The following is a 21,185-nucleotide window of genomic DNA, read 5'->3' as shown; positions in this document are numbered from 1 at the left end:
TCCTGCTGTGGGTTTTTCTTTCCGTCTTCATCCCCTTGGCCTAGAATCCTTTTCCCTTTCACTCCCTCCTTCCAATTTGAGCCGGGAACACGAGCAATAGCACGGTCCCCGCAGCCACCACCCGCCTGCCCAATGGATCCTACTGTTTAGCCAGCTCTCTCCCTTCTCCTCACCTTAGTTTGTAGGTTTTGTTTTTCGGCGACATGCACGCTTTCCCAAAGAGCCGCGCACGCGCGGCTGCTCAGTGTTCAATCTTCTGCTCTGCTACAACTTCCTGTTTCCGGTTGCATCAGAGCAGAAGATCGAAACTGAGCAGGTGCGCGGGTGCGCGGCTCTCTGATAGTGTGCGGGTCGCCGAAAAAGAAAACCTACAAACTAAGGTGAGGAGAAGGGAGAGAGCTGGCTAAACACTAGGATCGATTGGGCAGGCGGGTGTGTGGTGCGGGGACTGCGCGATCCTTCATGCCTCACTGCGGGAACAAGACCATTCACCGCCCCACGGGCGGTGAATGGCCTTGTCCCCGTCACCGCAGCGACTGCTAGTTTTCGTTCCCCATTTCGGCGGGTGACCCGCGGCTAAAATGCGGTGGCCGCGGATAAACCACCACCGTGTCATTCTCTACTTTGTAACTAAACTATATGTAAAGGCCTGGCAGCAGGGTCATATGGTTCTGCTCAGGAGGATTCCACAGGCTGGATCCTCCTCCTTTTGCAGGCTAGAGCTGGGATGTTACAGTGAAATGGGTGATGAAATTCAGGATGCAAGCTTACAGAGGCCTAGACTCCATGATCCTGGTCAAGAATATTACTATGTTGGCTGAACAAGATATGAAGACAAGGCAGAAAAGGAGGGAGGAGCCCTGAGGTTATTACAAATGCAGGCTCCTGGTGCTATACTGTTGATAGAGGCCGAGTCTCATTAAGTTGGAAACCTACCTACAGAAGCAGGAGGAAAGTGCTGAGACAGCACAAGTGTCATCAAAATTACTGGATGATTTACTATGATAGAAATACACAACACGGTATTCAGATCTGACAGGGGAGGTTCTAAATGCTAGCTATATGGCTTAAAAAGTACAGTTATTCAGTGCTGCTATTTGGAGAGGTGGCAACTCCAAAAAAAAAAATAAACCAGAAATGCTGCCAGTATGTATATGTAAAGCAGTGGTATTCAGCTTTTATACATGTATCCAGGTGGTTAAATTTAACACTGCTTTCTACCCAGTGTACCTGAATGTAATTTGCCTTGAGCTACTACTGTTCTCTTTAAGCTGAATATCCTTCAGCTGCATTGCTGCCAGTATCGGGTGGTGTTCAATATTGTGTTTTCAATTGTTAGGTACAGATAGATTTCCATATTAGGTACAGATGGAACCCTCATTATTGAAAATGTGATAGTGAAACAGCACCCCCCTCTGGTAGTATTGTAGATGGAGGATTCTCATTCAGAGGGAACAGTGGCTACTACTGAAAAGTCATAAATCAAATCCCATATCCTTTAAATCTATAAAATAAGACTGTAGGGTGATTCTGCAACTGTGTACTTTTAAAAAAATGCCGATTGTCGCCAGCTGAATATTGGGATTTATTTTCCAGTTAAATTCTATAAATGGCACTTAAAATTTGATCTAAATATTAAGTTTGCTAATGATGGTGATCCGGGGTGATCCGGGAAAATCATTTTTAACAAATAGCAAGCCTCAAAACCAGGAAACGGACTTCAAAATTAACCATTGTTAGAATCAGAAGCCCAGCTCATAACATTGCTTGCTTTTAACATTTGGGAAAAACAGAACAGTAAAATAAACCCCACCAAACCTCCACAATATTGTAGAAGAAAAAGGCTGGTCTACAGAAACCCAATTTCTTAATTTCAAATCAGAACCACCCTATGCAAAGCACCAACCGTTCAACAAAATGTCACTGTAATCCCCTCAGGCATAGAAAAACTTTTCTTAATATCCTGAATATCCCTTGAGTTAAAAAAAATCACCACATCGGATCCAAATAACTTCTTTCAAGCAGTCTTATAAATCCAAAGCCAGCCAGAGAGGAAAAACAACCCCGACAAGGGCCCCTTGTTTCGTGGCTTCCCGCTGCTTCAGGAGAAATACATCTGTCATATTTCTCCTGAAGCTTGATAGGTATTCAGGATATTAAGATAAATGTTTGTATTCCTGAGGGGATTACAGTGACATTTTGTTAAACTGCTGGTGCTTTGCATAGGACAGGGGTGTCAAAGTCCCTCCTGGAGGGTCACAATCCAGTCGGGTTTTCAGGATTTCCACAATGAATATAATAATAATAATAATTTTATTTCTTATATACCGCTATACCATAAGTTCAAAGCGGTTTACAACAAGTTACATACAATGAGAGTAAGAGATGTTTACAACAAGAAGTAAGAGATGTTTACAACGAGATGCATACAATGAGTGTATGAGATGTAAGAAGAATAGAAAAAGTACTTTCTGGGATACAAATTGCAAACGAGATCTATTTGCTTTCATTGTATGCTAATAGATCTCATGCATATTCATTGGGGAAATCCTGAAACCCGACTGGATTGCGGCCCTTGAGGAGAAACTTTGACATCCCTACCCTAGATTGAAAAACTTTCAACTGAGTACCCCCCGAGCTCTGAGCAACAAAGATTTTGAAATGAACATTTTATTGTTAAACAGTACCTAACTAGGCAACATGTATAACAAATACAGGTCGCTAGAACTGGCGTACAGATGAAGGCATACTTTGCATGATCTCTTATATTTTGGTCTTGTATAAACTGGCCTCTTGACATATGGCAGGGGTGTCAAAGTCCCTCCTCGAGGTCCGCAATCCAGTTGGGTTTTCAGGATTTCCTCAATGAATATGCATGAGATCTATTTGCTTTCATTGTATGTTAATAGATCTCATGCATATTCATTGGGGAAATCCTGAAAACCCGACTGGATTGCAGCCCTCCAGGAGGCACTTTGACACCCCTGGCATAGGTTCCGATTTGAAATTAGGAAGTCAGGTTATGTAGAACATTCTTTTTCTCCTACAATATTGTGGAGGGTTGGGTTTTTGTTTGTTTGTTGTTGTTTTTTTACTGTTCTGGTTTATTTTGAAGCCAGTTTCCTGGTTTTGAGGCTTGCTATTTGTTAAGAATTATTTTCCTAGATCATACCCTTTTGCAATTCATCATTAGCAAACATGCTGTAAGTATTAAGTTTGCTCCCTTATCTATTATTACTTAAAATTTGGTGCCAAAAAAATTGGCGCTGAACAGTATTCTATAAAGGGTGAATGCAAATCCAAATTGTTGCCAATTAATGCCAATAATTGGTTGCTAGTGCCTAATTATAGCTAGTTAATGGCTCATTACTCAAGCTGAGCATACAACTTCAGCATACAATATTGGGTGCCATTTATAGAATCTGGGGGATGGCCTATCATGGAGTTTAATCAAATTTGGGGCCTGTTTATTAAAGGTTTTCTCCCATTTCGTGTCTGTGGGGAAAAGCTTTGAGAGGAAGATTAACCTGTGGTGGTCAGTGTTTTTATACCCAGATATTCAGCACTGAGCTATACCTGTTTACAAATGAAAAAAAAAAAGTAGGAGAATGAATACACAGAGAATATTCAGCACATCCTCCTTGGTTTGAAATCTAATGTGCATTGAATGAGACTCAAACAGAGAATAAATAAATTAAATTGAAAAATAGGTGAAGAAAAAAGTCCTCAGCATTCCATAATATAAACATGCTAAATAAAGCTAGAGCAGCTATGTTTTCTTTCATTGGTCATAAAAAAAACTCTATCTCAATCTTAACAAAACTATTTATACGCATCTAGTGAATCTAGGACATGGGACATTGGAGTATGAATTGGCAGACTCAATGTAATAATAATAATAATTTTTATTTTTATATACCGCCAAAGCCGTGATAGTTTGAGGCAAAGTAATTACAATGCAAAGTCATCAAAGTAGTTACAATACAATGTCAAAGAAGTTACAATGCAAAGTCGTCGAAAATAAGGTACAGGTTGGGAGAAGATATACACTAGATCATAGGTTACAATCGGTTAAAAAATTCATTTTTATTGATTTTCTAAAATTGAGGTAAGATGAGGAATGGTTGATGTTAGCCAGCCAGTCGTTCCATTTACCTGCCTGAAAGGCAAGAGTTCTGTCCAGGAATCTTTCGTAGTGGCAGTTCTTTAATGATGGAAAGGAGAACAAATGTATTCTGTGTGTGGACCTAATAGAACTGTCCAGATTGAATTGAGAAACCAGATACATAGGGGTCAGGCCAAAAATTGATTTATAGCAAAGGCAAAATAATTTAAACAAAACTCGTGCTTCCAAGGGCAGCCATTGAAGTTTTTGATAGTAGGGACTGATGTGTTCCCATTTTCTCAATCCAAAAATCAGTCGAACAGCTGAATTTTGGATGATTCAGAGTCGTCGTAGGTTTTTTTTGAAGGTACCCAAATAGGTACCTTCATTGTAGCTCCTTTTCAACCTAAACCCTGTAAACCGTGCCGAGCTCTACGCTTGTGGAGATGGTGCGGTATACAAACCTAAGGTTTAGTTTAGTTTAGTTTTAGTTTAGATGATGTTGTAGTGGTCAAATGTGCTTAGAATGAAAGATTGAACTAATAAGCGGAATAATACTGCGTTGAAATATTTTCTGATGGTTCTGAGTTTCCATAAGATCAAGAAGCATTTCCTAACCAAAAAGTCTGTGTGTACATTTAGGGTAAGGTGTCGGTCCAGGGTCACTCCCAGAATCTTTATGGAATCTTCAATAGGGAAGGCTTGACCATTCACAAAAATTGTTGAGTCTTCAATTTTGTCATTTGTGCTTGCTAAGAAAAATTTCTTTTTGTCCGAGTTGAGTTTTAGTTTGAATTCAATCATCCATAATCCGATCTGATTTAAAATAAATGACAGGTGATTCTTTGTTTCAGACAACAGGGATGTAACGGGGATGACTATAGTGATGTCGTCTGCGTAGATGTAGAATTTGACTTTTAAGCTTTGCAGTAAGTTCCCCAGTGAGGCGAGGTAAATGTTAAACTGTGTTGGAGAAAGGGGGAGCCCTGCAGCACTCCGCAAGAGTTTACCCATCTACTGGATTGTTTATTATCACTGTAAACTTGATACAATCGTTTAGTTAAAAAGCCCTGAAACCATTTTAATACATTACCTGAAAGTCCAATTGACATCAAACATTCAATCAGAATGGTATGATTGACCAGATCGAAGGCACTGCTTAAGTCTAATTGTAGAACTAGAGCACTTTTACCTTGACTGAAAAGGCTGTGGAGGAAATCTAGTAATGAAGCAATGACAGTTTCGGTACTGAACCCCAATCGAAAGCCTGATTGGTTGTCGTGTAGTATGCTGAATTTGTCTAAATATATTGCTAAGTCCTGATTGACCAAACCTTCCATCAGCTTTACAAATAAGGGAGTGCTCGCAATGGGTCTGTAATTAGATATCTGCTTAGTAGATTCTTTAGGATTTTTTATAATTGGTGTGATCAAAATCTGGCCTATATCCTTGGGGAAATGTACCAGTCTGCAATAGAGAGGAAAGCCAGTAGTATAGCTTGGCTTTGAAGGTGACTGGAGCAACTTTCATAATGTTTGGTGGGCAGCAGTTTAATCTGCAATAGGAGTCAGCGTATTTCATGTAAGTTTTGCTGAATTGTTGCCAGGACGGAGTAGTGAAGTTATTCCAGGATATGTTAACCCTAGGTCCATCTTTGTGTTGAGCAACTGCATATGACCAGTGGTTGGTTGTGGAGACCGTTAGTGTGGATCTTAAGTTATTTATTTTGTTCTTAAAAAATTTGGCCAAGGCGTTTGCAGATGGTGGGGAATCTAAGGTGGAACTGGAGAAGGCCTGAGTATCATAAAAATTGTTAACTAATTTGAAGAGGTTTCTACTATTGGTGTTAGATGAACCTATTTTTGGGGCGTAGAAATTAGTGTGTTTCTCTGTTATTAGTTTCTTGTATTCTTTTAGTTTTAGTCTCAAATTCGATCTCCCTTCACTATCTCTTGATTTCAACCATAGTCTTTAGAGTTTCCGTAACTCTCATTTCACGTTTCCTAGCTCAGCGTCGTACCAGCCTTCCAAATTCTTATTTCTCACTTTTCTTGGTTTAATGGGGGCTATTTTGTTTAAAATCTGAGTGCTCGTGTTAGTCCATGAATCCACCGAGAAGGAGTCTGAATCTGGGCTAGAGGTTATATCATAATGTGATCAGAATTTCACTAGGTTCACCAAGCCTGTGCTAGCTACCATTTTATTATTCCTTTTTTTCTTCTTGGGTTTGTTTGGCGAGTGTCTTACTAGCCAGCTAATTTGGAAATTGCATAATTGGTGGTCGGACCATAAAGAATCTGACCAGGTAGCTTGCTTCCAGTGGATCTTGGGATTGACTAGTTCTTTGGAGGAAAAGGATACTAGATCTAATTGATGGCCTTTTTTATGGGTCTTTTCAGGGGCCAGCACAAAGAAGTCTAGTGAGGAAATGAAGGATAGCAATTCTTTGGAGTCACCCTGCTCTGTCTGCTCTAGGTGGATATTCAGATCACCAGTCAGTAGGTTATAGGGGCCTGTTATTCAGTTTGTGAGGAGGAATTCATAGAAATTATCCTTAGCAGTGGGCCATTTCTTAGGGGGAATGTAAAATAGGGTAATTGTTAAGCCATCTTTTAACTGATCAGACCATAGTTTACAAGAGAGGATTTCAAGGTCCGCTGAGGAATTTGAAGCTAGGATACAAGTCTCGAAGGACTAATCCTCCCCCTTTTCCCCTGCTTCTAGGTTGAGATATAATTTTAAACCCAGGGGGCAGACAGTTGCAAATAATAATGTCGCTATCTGTGATCAGCCATGTTTCCGTTAGGAGGACAAAGTGAGAGTTGGTCTCCTCTAACCAGTCTTTGACCAGTTGTGCCTTATTCCTGATAGATCATATATTTAAGTAGAAACCTTGAAGGATTTGATGATCAGGAGGGTCAGTGGTTAGAATGTAGGTGATCTTCCTCAGCGACTGCTGTTTTTTGCAATAAGGTTTGCAAGGTTTTTTTGAAGGGGGTACATTCGGGATGTGGAAGGGACCCCATTCAGAATAATCATATAGAACTTGGTTAGTTGTTCTAAGAGGATCTGAGTTGGTAAAGCGGGGCCTTGTGAGGACTGGGATAGGAAAGGTGTATAATGCATCAACTGACCAGCTTTTGTAACCGATCCAATAAAACATAAGAACCCTTGTATAAAGGTGCCATTATGTTAGAGTGAGTAATAGAGAAAGTTTAGTCCTAGTCAAACAAACCTAAATAAAGCCTAAGTCCTAGTCGAACAAACCTAAATAAAGCCTAAGTAAATCTAAACCTAAGTGAACCTGAGAAAAACTTAAGTTAAATTAGTTGGCTGGTTCATGCAGGTTCTTATCAGATATATCCAGCCTGAGAGCAGACTCTGCAGGCCCAGCAGGATTGTGGTTGGGATTGAGTCTGCTAGCTGGTCTGGTCCGGTGGGCTAGGGAGCAGAGTTTTGGCTGCTGTGCTTTCTTTAGCTCTCCTGGAGATCAGTGTGGTGATTGCAGGCCGGCCAATAGAAGGGCAAGTCTCTAGTTTTGCTGAATTGTTGCCAGAACGGAGTAGGGAAGTTTCTGAAGCTAACCCCCTCTTTTACTAAGGTACGCTATGCTTTTTAGCTCTTGGTAAATATTAGTGCACACTGATCACGCGCTAACATGTGCATGCGTTAACAGTTAGCGCATGCTAAATGCGTGCTAAAACGCTTAGCACACCTTTGTAAAAGAGGGCCTAAGTGATTTTGCCTATTTGCATGTTTTGGGACATTTTTTGAAAGTAATCAATATACCAACGCCAGATGTCTGGGTATTTGGCAGCCACTGGAAGTTAGCAGGGTTCCACTGATATTCAGTTCTGGCACCCGGATAGCTATCCTGACAGGACAGCTATTGTGTATAATTTCAAACTCTGCTCCCGGACCGCCCCAACACTACTGGATAGTACAGAGGCAATCAGACATGATGTCTGCATAATACTATTAAATAGCAGTGCCTGGACCTATGAGTGCTAATTATTATACTGTTTATTTGAATTTAGCTCATACATGTTTCAGTAGTAGCTCAAGGTGAGTTACATTGAGATACACTAGACATTTCCCTGTCCCCAGAGCACTTAACCCTCCACTGCATTAGGTACAAACTTATGCTGACTTTTGCTAAACCACGGCATAGCTCTTACCATGGGACAGCGAGGTAAATTCTCCTACACTCAAAGGAATTGAATAAGCGTCGAAGCATTTATCTCACCAGCCCACGGTAAAAAGCTCTACCGCAGTTTAGTAAAAAGATTGTAAGTGGCTTGCCCATGATCAGAAGAAGCAACAGTGGGAATTGAGCCAGGCTTCCTTGGTTGTCAGCCAGTGCTTTAACTACTAGGCTAGTCCTCCAGTCCTATAAGGCCATGATCAAGAGAAACGAGGCATTTTTCTCTTTCCCTTGCTGTTTACCTATCTCTTTTTAACTCATTTGAATATTGACCTCACTATATTCAAGTTCGGAGATGAGTTAGGTTCCAGTGAGTTGAAGAGAGGTTAGTTACGATAGATCAGATATACTCCTGTTGCTATTATTTATTTGCGTTCATCATTTTTGACATTGCCTGTTTTATTTGCTCATATTTAATATTATCCTTACTTTGTGTCATTATTATTTTATGTTATTTTATTTCCATATTGTGCTTTTATTGTTTGATTTGGATTGTGTTTTAATCTTGCCTTTTTCAATCTTTATTGTTTTTTATTAGACTATTTACTATAAAAATATGTATCTTATCTGACTGTATTCTCATGTTGAGCCTCATCAGAGAAAGCTTTTGCAAAATAGAATTTGCATGGTATTGTATTGCAGTGCTACACATTGGAAGATTCTCTGCATTTTAATTTTGTGTAGTAAGATGTTATCTGCCTCTTCACCTGCAGTCTAAAAATGCATGCGTTTCCTAGTCTACCGCTTCCATTGTTTTAAAATGGACTTCCTAAAGTCATTGCATTGAATAATGAGAAAAATCAATACCCAGCAAAACTGAATCGCCCTTCGTTTTTTTGATTTTTGCAGGCAATGTTTACAAGTTTCAAACTGGTTCAAGGTTCCATGCAATATTGTGGCATAAACATTTGGATGATGCGTGCGAAAGTAACCGACCTCAGGTAATAAAAGAAGATGTGATCTTTGTCAGCAAGTGGTATCAAAGCTGATGATCTGAGCCAGAATATTTCCCAACAGTACTAAGGGGCCCTTTACTAGGCTGTGTTAGGCATGAATGCATGTGGTAATTGGGGGGCTGCATGTCAGGGGCAGAACATGGGGTTCATAGACAAAATTGCGCGAGACAACGGCACGCCGACAACTGAGCGCAAGGTTGACGGCACGCCGAAGAAAAGCACTATTTTAAAGGGTTCCGACGGGGGGTGTTGGTGGGAAACCCCCTCCACTTTACTTAACAGACATTGCGCTGGCGTTGTGGGGGGTTTGGGGGGTTGTAACCCCCCTTATTATACTTGAAACCGAACTTTTTGCCTGTTTTTTTAGGGAAAAAGTTCAGTTTTAAGTATAATGTGGGGGGTTACAACCCCCCAAACCCCCCACAACGCCAGCGCAATGTCTGTTAAGTAAAGTGGGGGGGGGTTCCCCCCCACACACCCCCTGTCGGAGCCCTTTAAAATAGTGCTTTTATTCGGCGTGAGGTCAACCTTGTGCTCAGTTGTCTGCGCGCCGTTGTCTTGCGCGATTTTGTCCCGTCACCAGAACATGGGCATGGAAGCTTTGTTCAGTTAGCGCTCTGACATTAACAAGACTTGATGCAGGAGTCTGTAGTAGAGAATGACACAGGGACATGTTTTTCCTTGTCCCCGCAGGAACTCAATTTCTTTGTCCCATCCCCGCAAGTTTTGTCGCTGTCCCTGTCCCTGCCCCATTCTAGCAAGCTCTGCCTTAACTGCACAAGCCTCGAACACTTAGTGTTGGAGGCTTGTGCAGATAAGGACAGAGCTTGCAGGACTGGAACAGGGACAGGAAAAGAACTCGATGGGATGGGAAAATGAGTTAAATTTGTCACCGTGTCCTTCTCTAGTCTGTAGCACCTCCCAAGTAGGAAGCAGTTCCTGTGTTCATCTTTTTAATGGCCATACACTAATGCTAACAGCATACACCCATATATTGAAATCTGTATTGTATAAAATCTAGAAAAATGTCAGGAATTTGCAGTTTGGGGGATGGGCAAATATATATGGAAAGTTGGGGGATTAAGCTTTATTCTCCGTGTCACATTCCATCAGTATATTCTGTGTCTATGTTTGATGATTCTTTAGCTCTCACCTTTTCAGTAGTAGCTGAAGGTGAGTTACATTCAAGTATGGTAGATTTTTCCTTATTGTTAGAGAACTTAGGGCCAGGTTCTATAAATGGTGATCTAGTTAGGTGCTGTGATTGCAGCTGCCTAGTGATGCCTAACTAAAATCCGTGCTTAACCTAAATTAGCTCAATTAGTTTTAATGGCAAGGTACGGTAATTGACTGTGCCATTGAAGTTAATTGAATAATTACTAAAAAAAATTAAATTAAAACTTAGGCGTGGAATTTTAAGTGTCGCTAAGTGGAGGCACCTTCTGATGCCTACCTGGAAAGTAGACATGTTTAGGGGCAGGGAATAGGCATGGTTGACTTAGGTGCCAAGACAGGTGCCGGTAAATTAGACCAGTGAAAAACTGGTACATAAGAACATAAGCAGTGCCTCCGCCGGGTCAGACCATAGGTCCATCCTGCCCAGCAGTCCGCTCCCGCGGCGGCCCAAACAGGTCACGACCTGTCTGAATCACTAGAAGGGACCCCCTTGCCACCTTGGTTTCCCATTGAGTCCTATCTTCCCATCGAAGTTCTAACCCTTCGGTCTTGCACATGCACGAGCTGGTTGGGTTTCTATACTTATTACCTGGTTAGCTTTCTATACCTATGTTACATCCCAGCACCTCTCTCAGTATCCCACGATCCCCTTATCCATCAGGAATCCGTCCAATCCCTGTTTGAATCCCTGTACCGTACTCTGCCTGATCACTTCCTCCGGTAGCGCATTCCAGGTGTCCACGACCCTTTGGGTAAAAAAAAACTTCCTTGCATTTGTTTTGAACCTATCTCCCTTCAGTTTCTCCGAATGCCCCCTCGTACCTGTTGCCCCTTTCAGCCTGAAGAATCTGTCCCTATCCACCCTCTCTATGCCCCTCATGATCCTGAAGGTCTCTATCATATCTCCCCTGAGCCTCCTTTTTTCCAGAGAGAAGAGCCCCAGCCTATTCAACCTCTCGGCGTATGGGCAGTGTTCCAGCCCTCTTACCAGTTTCATTGCTCTCCTTTGGACTCTCTCAAGTACCGCCATGTCCTTCTTGAGGTACGGCGACCAATATTGAACGCAGTATTCCAGATGTGGACGCACCATCGCTCGATACAATGGCATGATGACTTCCCGCGTCCTGGTTGTTATGCCCCTCTTTATGATGCCCAGCATCCTGTTGGCTTTTTTCGAGGCTGCTGCGCACTGCGCAGATGGCTTCAGTGATGCATCCACCAGCACACCCAAGTCTCTCTCTAGACTGCTGTCTCCCAGCAATCCCCCCCCCAATTTGTAGTTGAACAACGGGTTCTTTTTCCCTATATGCATGACCTTGCATTTTTCCACGTTAAAGCGCATTTGCCATTTGTTTGCCCAGTCTTCCAGCTTGTCCAGGTCCCTTTGCAGGTCCTCACACTCCTCCCTGGATCTAACTCTGCCGCACAGTTTGGTATCGTCTGCAAATTTTATAACCTCGCACTTTGCCTCCTTATCCAGGTCATTGATAAATATGGTCTAATGTAACAGTCCCTTTCTGTAGGATGCCTAGGGACACCTAAGTCTGCATATGCGCCTCTAAGCGTGATTCTATAAACAGCATACAGAGGTTGATTGACAATCACGCCAAGTGGCACCATTTATAGAATCCAGCCCTTACCATCTAACGGACCTTGTGCTAAGCTGTATTATGAAATGGGCTTTGCGTATCTTTACATAAGTTTTTCCCACGCATTAACCCATTTCTTACATGGCCGTAAATTTGGCCTTTTGCTTTTATAGCTTTTTTTAGCCATGCACCGATGTTATCATTAGCATGCAGTCGTTAAAAAATTACTGTGGGGGTACTTACCACCTATTGTTAGTTTGGTAGTAATGTCAGTATGCTAGCTGATTAGCACATTCATGCCCATTCTCTGCCTCTGACCCACCCCATCAAAAAATACAAAAAAATAAATACCATCCACTTAGCATGCACAGCTTGTAAAATTAATGTGGAATGCTCTGGTACATCCTGCGTTAGGCCATTTTTACTGCATTAAGCACAGTTTAGCAAAAAGGCCCCTAACTTTGTACCCTGAGGTAAGTGGTTTGCTCACAGCCACAAAGAATATCAGTAGGATTTGAACCCTGGCTCTCAGCTTTGTGCTGTAACCACCAGGTGACTCTTCCACTCCAATAAGGGTATGATCAGGAGAAACAAGGCACTAAGCTCATCGCCTTGTTGGATGAATTAAAAGATCAAATTTTCTACATCCCTGATACAGTAGCATAAAGATGAATTAATTTCGGGTGTGAATGGTTTGGGGTTTACACTTAAAAGGTCACATATTCCTTGGTCTGACCACTACTTTTACTATTTCTTTTTAGAATGGCCCAAGCAATTAAACTTAAATCTGTTACAGCAAAATCAAGAAATCTTAGTTAGAAAATCTCCCAACCCAATTGAATTCTGGAAACGTGCCAATTCATTCGTAGAAGGCAACATTTTTGATTTTCCACTCAACTGGAAAAATAACTGTAATACAATTTTAGCTGAAATTGCTCCCAAACATTCCATAAAAATGCGATTAGATGATTCTAAAAGTGGTATAATACTGAACTGCTTGGAATGAAACGCTCAGTATGACACCTTGAGAAAAAATGGTTGAAATCAAAATTAGCAGAAGATAAAGTAAAATGGGGACATGAAGTTAGAATTTATAAATTAATATTAAGGGATAAATGAAAAACTTACTATTCAGCAAAAGTAGGAGTTACAAGCACTAATGTTAAAAAATTATTTCAATTAGTCAACAATGCGTTTAATGTGACAAAAAAACCCGCAATCTTCTTGGTTACTCCTTCCATCTTCTGATGATCTAGCTAATTTTTTTAGTTCTAAGGTATTATCTCTGAGATCTTCCTGTCCACCTTGCTCATCGAATATAGACTTTTACCCTAACCCAAAAGAAGAAGAGGTCCATGCAGACTTGTGTTGGTCCACATTCGACAAGCCAGAATGGCATGATTTTTTAAAACTATTTCAAAGATATGCGCAATCATACTGCTGGCTTGATTCCTGCCCCCCTGATTTGATGGCTGTTGCACCTCTAAATTTTTTAATTGAAGTTATTTGAATGGATCACTGACTCCTTAGATGTAGGAAAAGTTCCATTAGAGTACAGCAATATAATTATCACTCCAATAATTAAAAACACTAAAGAATCCATTTCATCGTCATCCTTTGAACCATGAATAGACATTTCCTTGAAGACTCAGAGCATCCAAATACATTAATAGATTGGTGTGATCTACAAGGTTGAAGGTACTACCAAGATCGAATTGGAGTACTAGTGCACTGCCCTTGCTTAATAAGCTATTTAGGTAGTCCAACAATGCTGCTATTATTGTTTCAGTGCTAAAATGGGATCTAAATCCAGATTGTGAGTCGTGAAATAATGAGTGTTGCTCAAGATACTTAATCAATTGAATATGGACCAAACCTTCCATGATTTTCACAAAGAGGGGGATAGACCCTAATGCCATTTCACTATTCACCACAGCTGGTGTTGATACATGTCCCTATGGTATCTGAAGCCTTTCAAGCCACTGAAACTAAGGCACATTATTCAACATATTCAATATCCATGTTTTAATAGCATTAAGACACTCTAGATCTCATTCCATGTCCATTCACTTTTTGGGGACAGAGACATTCAGCATTTAATTGTATCCTTTGTCAACAGGCCTGAAGGGCAGTGTAATAAATAGGGGCTGTCCAAAAGGCATTTATTAAAAAATGGGTTAATATGTCAAAGAAAATTACACTTCTGTGCCATATGCTGTAATTCACAAGGGAAAAGAGGGAGATTTTTGAAACATATTCAAAAGGCAAGACCCAAGCAGAGAATTTTTGGGATTTAAATTAAAGTCTCAGATCTTGTCCAAAAATTACCTCTTTTAAGGAAACTGATAGGGGATGGGATTTGATGTATTGCCTTCTATGGTTACAGTCAAAGCGGTTTACATATTATATGAAGTTACTTATTTTGTACCTGGGTCAATAGAGGGTAAAGTGACTTCCCCAGAGTCACATTGAGCTACAGTGGGAATCAAACTCAGTTTCCCTGGTTCTCAGACCACTGCAGTAACCAGTAGATTACTTCTTGACTATCAACAACATTCACCCCAGCATTTACTCATAAGAACATAAGATTTGCTGCTGCTGGGTCAGACCAGTGGTCCATCGTGCCCAGCAGTCCGCTCATGCGGCAGCCCTTAGGTCAAAGATCAGTGCCCTATTTGAGTCTAGCCATACCTGCGTATGTTCTGGTCCAGCAGGAACTTATCCCACCTTTTCTTGAATCCCTGAAGGGTGCTTTCCCCTATAACAGCCTCTGGAAGAGCATTCCAGATTTCTACCACTCTCTTGGTGAAGAAGAACTTCCTTATTATTGTATGGAATCTATTCCCTTTTAACTTTAGCGAGTGCCCTCTCATTCTCTTCACCTTGGAGAGGGTGAACAGTCTCACTTTTTCTACTAAATCAATTCCCTTTAATATCTTGAATGTTTCGCTCATGTTGCCTCTCAGTCTCCTCTTTTCAAGGGAGAAGAGGCCCAGTTTCTCTAGCCTCTCATTGTACGGCAACTCCTCCAGTCCCTTAACCATTTTTGTCGCTCTGTGGACCCTTTCGAGTAGTTCTATGTCATTTTTCATGTACGGCGACCAGTGTAGGATGCAGTATTCCAGGTGGGAGCGTACCATGGCCCGGTACAACGGCATGATAACCTTTTCAGATCTGTATGTGATCCCCTTTTTAATTATTCCCAGCATTCTGTTTGCCCTTTTCGCTGCCACTGCGCATTGCGCGGACAGTTTCATTGACTTGTCTACAAGTACTCCTAAGTCTCTTTCCTGGGGGCTCTCTCCAAGTATAACACTGGATATCCTGTATTCGTTCATATGATTTTTGTTCAAATGCATCACCTATAGTCATCCCCCTAACACAGAGATCTCAAAATCCCTCCTTGAGGGCCGCAATCCAGTCGGGTTTTCCCCAATGAATATGCATTGAAAGCAGTGCATGCACATAGATCTCATGCATATTCATTGGAAAAATCCTGAAAATCCGACTGGATTGCGGCCCTCAAGGAGGGACTTTGAGACCCCTGCCCTAACATGTCTGACAGTAGAGATAACAAATTTTATAGCAACTATTCTGAAACAGATGGAATTCTGGATGATTGATTTCAAATTTAAACTGAACCCTGAAAAAACTAAATTTTTTCTTACAAGTCCTAGTGACAAGATTAAAGAATCATTGATACGTCTGAATGGTTTTGACTATCCTATAGAACAGTTCATAAAAATATTGGGAGTGACTTTAGATTGACACCTTACCTTAGAACAACACACAGATTTGTTACTCAGGAAATGTTTCTCAGTTCTTTGGAAACTCCAAACCATTAAGAAATATTTTGATGCCTCTTCCTTTCGTTTGTTAGTTCAGTCATCAATACTGAGTATCCTTGATTATTGTAATATAATCTACCTGGGCGCCTATAAGAAAATCTTCAAAAAACTAAGAGTGATTCAAAACACTGCTGTCTGACTGATTTTCGGTCTGAAAAAATGGGAAGGAGTAACATGGCTACTGATAGAGGCTAGAGTTCTATTCAAATTTGCATGTATTTGTTTCAAATTGATCTTCAGAATGTCCTCAGGTTACCTCATTTCCCATTTCTCTTTAAATCACTCCAAAAAGCCCACACGTAGAGTCCAGTTATTCACATATCCTACTGCCAAATCATGTCATATGAAGAGATTTCTCAAGAGAACTCTCTTCCAGGCAACCAAAATGAACACCTGGTTTGGCAAAATCATGCCAGGAGTCTCATCCTATTATTTTTTTAAGAAAATTATTAAAGACACAACTATTTGACAAATTTGTAACCCAAGCTTCCTAATGCTTTTAAATACAACATGTATTGTGTACATTCTAGAAATTGATGTATCTTTTTGAACTGTATATTCACTAAATGTTCAGCCTTATCTGCTGTGAACCGCCTAGAACCATTCGTGGTCTGGCGGTATATCAGAATAAATTATTATTATTATTGCACTTACCTACGTTGAACCTCATTTGCCATTTCGCGGCCCATTCCTTGAGTGTGTTTATGTCTCATTGTAGGTCTTCGCAATCCTTCTGTGTCTTCACTACTCTGAATAACTTTGTGTCATCCACAAATTTAATCACCTCACTCGTCATGCCAATTTCTAGGTCGTTTATAAATATGTTGAAGAGCATAGGCCCGAGCTCCGAACCCTGTGGGCCTCCACTCGTGACACTTTTCCAGTCTGAGTATTGTCCATTTACCCCCACTCTCTGTTTTCTATCCGCCAACCAGTTTTTAATCCACGTGAGTATATCACCCTCGATTTCATGGCTCACAATTTTTCAAAGTAGACATTCATGCGGGATCTTGTCGAACGCCTTCTGAAAATCTAGCTATACAATGTTGACTGGGTCACCCTTTCTATCTGCCTATTTACTCCCTCGAAGAAGTGCAGTAAGTTTGTCAAGCAAGATCTTCCTTTGCTGAAGCCGTGCTGGCTGGTCCTCATCAGTTTGCATCCATCAAGGTGATCAATGATGCGGTCCTTTATCAGTGCCTCTACCAAAGTCAGACTCACTGGTCTGTAGTTTCCCAGATCTCCCCTTGAACCTTTCTTGAAAATCGGTGTAACATTCGCCACTTCAGGTAAAGATTGGCTGAAAATGACCTACCTTTAATTCAGCTAAAAGTATCCCATTAGGGTTACATTTAGCCAGCTTCGATGGTGTCCCATAGCTCTGTTCAGGATGGGGTTAAGAAATAATTGTGTCTGTTGCATTTTCAAATTTAGGCTTGCTAATTCCCCCAAAACCAGTTGAACCCCACGTAATTTTCAAAGGGAAAGTATACATGGACTTTAAAAATTTCTTCAAAATACATAGGTGCAAAGTACCTATTAATTTTGCACAAGGCAGGCTATTCTAAAAGCTGCACCCCCCTTAAAATTTATTTAAATAGCTCTTCTAAAATTGATAGTAGCTCAATGTACTATGATCCACCCCAATATATGGATTTTTTTTGGGCTAGAATCCAAGTTTAGGGTCTCAGCTGTGAGCAGAAGATGTTTTCTCCTTGGCCCCTTGACCAAGTTTGAGAACTTATACAACATGGTAGGTCAGTACTCTGCCACTGCAGAAACCAAATGTAATAAATAATTGCCAAAGCAAGAGGATTACATCATCTGCTTTAAACAAACACCTCTGAGCCTCTGGGAACAGTGACCTTCGCAGAAGAGCTGCAACTTATGCCTTCTGGGTACTGTATCTGATTGGTCCATCTGAAAGAACCAATCAGATTCTATTCTTTAAAAGGTTTGAACATATATACTCATCTATTGGACATTGCAGAGAACATCTCTGCACATATTTAAAAATTATGGTATCCAAGAAAGAGACCTCTGTGCTTTTGGCACAATAACATGTGACGTTATCTATGAATAATACTTACATCACTCCAATTAAAAGGATTTGTGTTTCTCCAAAACTAATATAGCTAGTTCTTTGAACCTACTAGTGCCAAACATTTCTACAGAGCAAGTCTACATGAAGAAAATAGTGGGGGGTCCTTTTACTAAATTGCAATAAGCACTTATGCACGTTTACATACATTATTAAATAGGCTTGTGCTGCAGTCCCACAGTAAATTTGCCTATCTGCATGTGTACACTGTGCACTAAAATAATTTCTCCTAATTTTCTCTCAGGGGGCATGTTGGGGTGGAAAGTGGGTATGACAGCACTAATCAGGTAGCAAGTGAGGCATTGCCACGCACTAATTGATTAGTGCAGTGTTAGGGAATGGCCCTTACCGCCTGTAAAATAGGTGTCGGCAAGGGCTCCTGTGGTAATTACGTGTAATGGCCGCAGGCCAATGGTGAGATTAGCGCATGGCCATTAATTGAGAAAAGTATCGGATGTTTTCCTACCTTGGCACTAGTGGCCTTGGTGCACAGGAAAGACATGCATAAGTGGCATGCTAAGGCCACTTTTGCTTCAGCTTTAGTAAAAGGAGTCCCTGAGAGGTGCTTTGTAGTTAAAATGTAGATCACCCTCTCTGGTTCTGTTTACTTATCCCAAACCAAGGAAATCAGTTTGAATATGATCTTTTTTTAGAATGATATGACTCTGTTATCTAATGGACTGCTACTTCAAGTTCTCTTATTTATAATGTATAGTAGGCTGATAGTGAATTAATAATGGCTGAGTATCTTTCTTTAAAATTATGCATAGAGCACTTCAAACACAAAGGAAATAATCGTTATAATACGCCAAAGTGCAAAGTAGAGCCATGCATGATAAACTTGGAACTTAAACTCTTTTATCCCATTATTTAGGTTAAGCCCACCTTCGATGTGTCAGGAGACAAGGTAAATATACTTTGATGTGAGAATTGTTTCCTAATTTTCCCATTCTAAATTTCTTTCATTGATTCTCTTATCAGACTTTTATTTCAGTTTTCTTACTCTCTGTATGCCCAACTCTGATTTTCAGCAAGCCAATCAATACAAATCTCCTGTAATCTCTTTAAGGCAATCATTAAAAATCTGTTTATTAGCATTAATCTTTGTGTTGGATTAGTAGTATGATAATATATCTTGCAAAGCTTAAGTGGTCATTGGAACCAGAGCCTGAATGCATTTGGTGGCAAAAGATTAAAGACTGAACCAAGTACCTGTACTGTTCTGTACATAACAAGTGGTATAATGTCTATATGAACAGTGTCTTAATGATATTATAACATGGATGAGTTGTCTTGATTTTTTTTTTTTTTTACTTTTATCCCTTTTTTTCTTCTCCCCCTCCCCATTATGACTGAACTTTTGACTGACAGCAAGACTGGGTGACATAGGAGCTCTATCTAACCCAGACATGGACAGAAAAATCTCACTTTCTCAAGTTTGCCCTTAAAACTTGGCATAGGGAACTGATGATCTAACTCAGGAGTTGAAACCAAGTCCACCATACAACAATGTATGGCATTACTACCTATAGGCAGCGGAATGCTTTTTTGTTGAGGGGGGCTAAAGCTCCACCCTAGATCCTGCCCCAGACATACCCAAGATCCGCCTCAGACCCTGCCCAAGCTCAGCCCCAGACCCCACCTTCATAATTATAATACTAATTGTAAATGCCATTTCTTCCATTCATTTTTCATATCCCCTAGCTTTCACATTTCTCATTTCCTTTTATCTGCTTCCCATTACCATTTTTCTACCATCATATACTCATTTTTCTGCTCATTTATCTCCTTGACAACTTTCCCACGTGGACCCACCATTTCTAGCATCTCCCCTCCTTGTCACTTACTCCACCCTTGTAACTCAGCATTTCCTTCCTCTCTCTCACAAGTCCAACATCTTTCTGCTCTTCCATTCCCTCCTCCCAAGTCTGACATCTCTCCTCCCTCCCCCTTCCAGCCCCCAATCCATATCTTCTCTGCCTTTCCCTATTCATCTCTCCCTCTGACTCGTCCATCTCTCCCTCCCTCTTCTGCCCCTTCCCTGAATCTCTTTCCCCATTTTGCCCTCTCCACCAAATCCATCTCTCCCTCTCCCCATTTTGCCCCTCCACATCCATCTCTCCCTCTCACTCCTTTGTACCATCACTCCCTGATCTTCTCTGCCTTCCTCCATGTCCATCTCCCCCTCTCTTGCTCCCTCTGCCCTCCTCCAAATCCATCTCTCACTGTCTCCCTTATAACCCCTCTGCTACCTTTCCCTGTTCTCCTCCTAACCCGTTTTCCATCCCTAAGTCCATCTCTCACTGTCCCTCACAAATCTGACATCTTCCCTCCCTCCCTTATTCCATTCCAGAGTCTCACATCTCTCCCTCCTTCCCTTATTTGAGTCCAACATCTCTCCCTTCCCCACTCCCTCCCTCAAGTCTTATACTTATCCCTCTCTGCCTTCTACCCCTCTTCTGAATCTGAAATGTCTCCAGAGGGACCTTATTTCTAGGCAGCACTCCGGTGGAAGCTGCATGCTCTCTCTGCCGCATCCCTTCCCCAACATCTACTTCCCACCCCCACCCCAGCCGCCGCCACATGTCTACCTCAAGTTTTATGTAAAAACACAGCACCGCCATGACATTAGCCCTGGCATATTCTCTCCACTGCAGCCTACCCCAGTGGAAACAGGAAGTTGTTAGAGAGGGCCGGCCATAGTGGAGAGAAGACACTGGGGCAAACGTCACAGCAGTGCTGTATTTTTACATGAAATTTGAGGTAGACACGTGGCGGCTGGGGGTGGGGGAAAGGAGTAGATATCAAGGAAAGGATGCAGCAGAGAACTGACCAGCAGGTATGCTGGCTGTCAGTAAGATGTCACTCCTATGCCTGCCTAGATACACCACAGCAGCCTCAGAAGAGGTATTTCTAGCTGGCAATTTTTGGGGAGGCAATAGCCCCTGTGCCCCCCCACCATTATGACGCCTATGCTGCTACCAAAGCACAGAGCATAAAACAAGAAACAAATCCTACGAAGAACCAGCAAACAATAAAGGAGTGGGAATGGAACTGTATAAATCACCCAGAGATAAAATGATTGAATATTAATTAAAATATTTATTAAAAAGTCAATAAAAGAGTCTGTCAAATACTGAATTCAATCCATTGCAAACTCGGCACAGTCCATATTTCGGCATTGAAACCTGCCTCAGAGGTGCAAG

General features: G+C 41.2%; 1 protein-coding gene across 1 annotated transcript in view; it reads left to right on the top strand.

Moving 5' to 3' along the window:
• RALGPS1 (Ral GEF with PH domain and SH3 binding motif 1) overlaps positions 1-21,185 on the top strand; it is a 643,064-nt gene that overhangs the window by 617,594 nt on the left and 4,285 nt on the right. Inside the window, 2 exon segments of the mRNA XM_033960779.1 lie at positions 9,159-9,250; positions 18,854-18,886. Of these exon segments, the coding sequence (XP_033816670.1) occupies positions 9,159-9,250; positions 18,854-18,886 (125 nt within the window).

The sequence above is a fragment of the Geotrypetes seraphini genome, chromosome 10 (assembly GCF_902459505.1).
Source record: "Geotrypetes seraphini chromosome 10, aGeoSer1.1, whole genome shotgun sequence".
NCBI classification, from domain to species: domain Eukaryota; kingdom Metazoa; phylum Chordata; class Amphibia; order Gymnophiona; family Dermophiidae; genus Geotrypetes; species Geotrypetes seraphini.
This window is presented reverse-complemented; position numbering and strand designations above follow the sequence as displayed.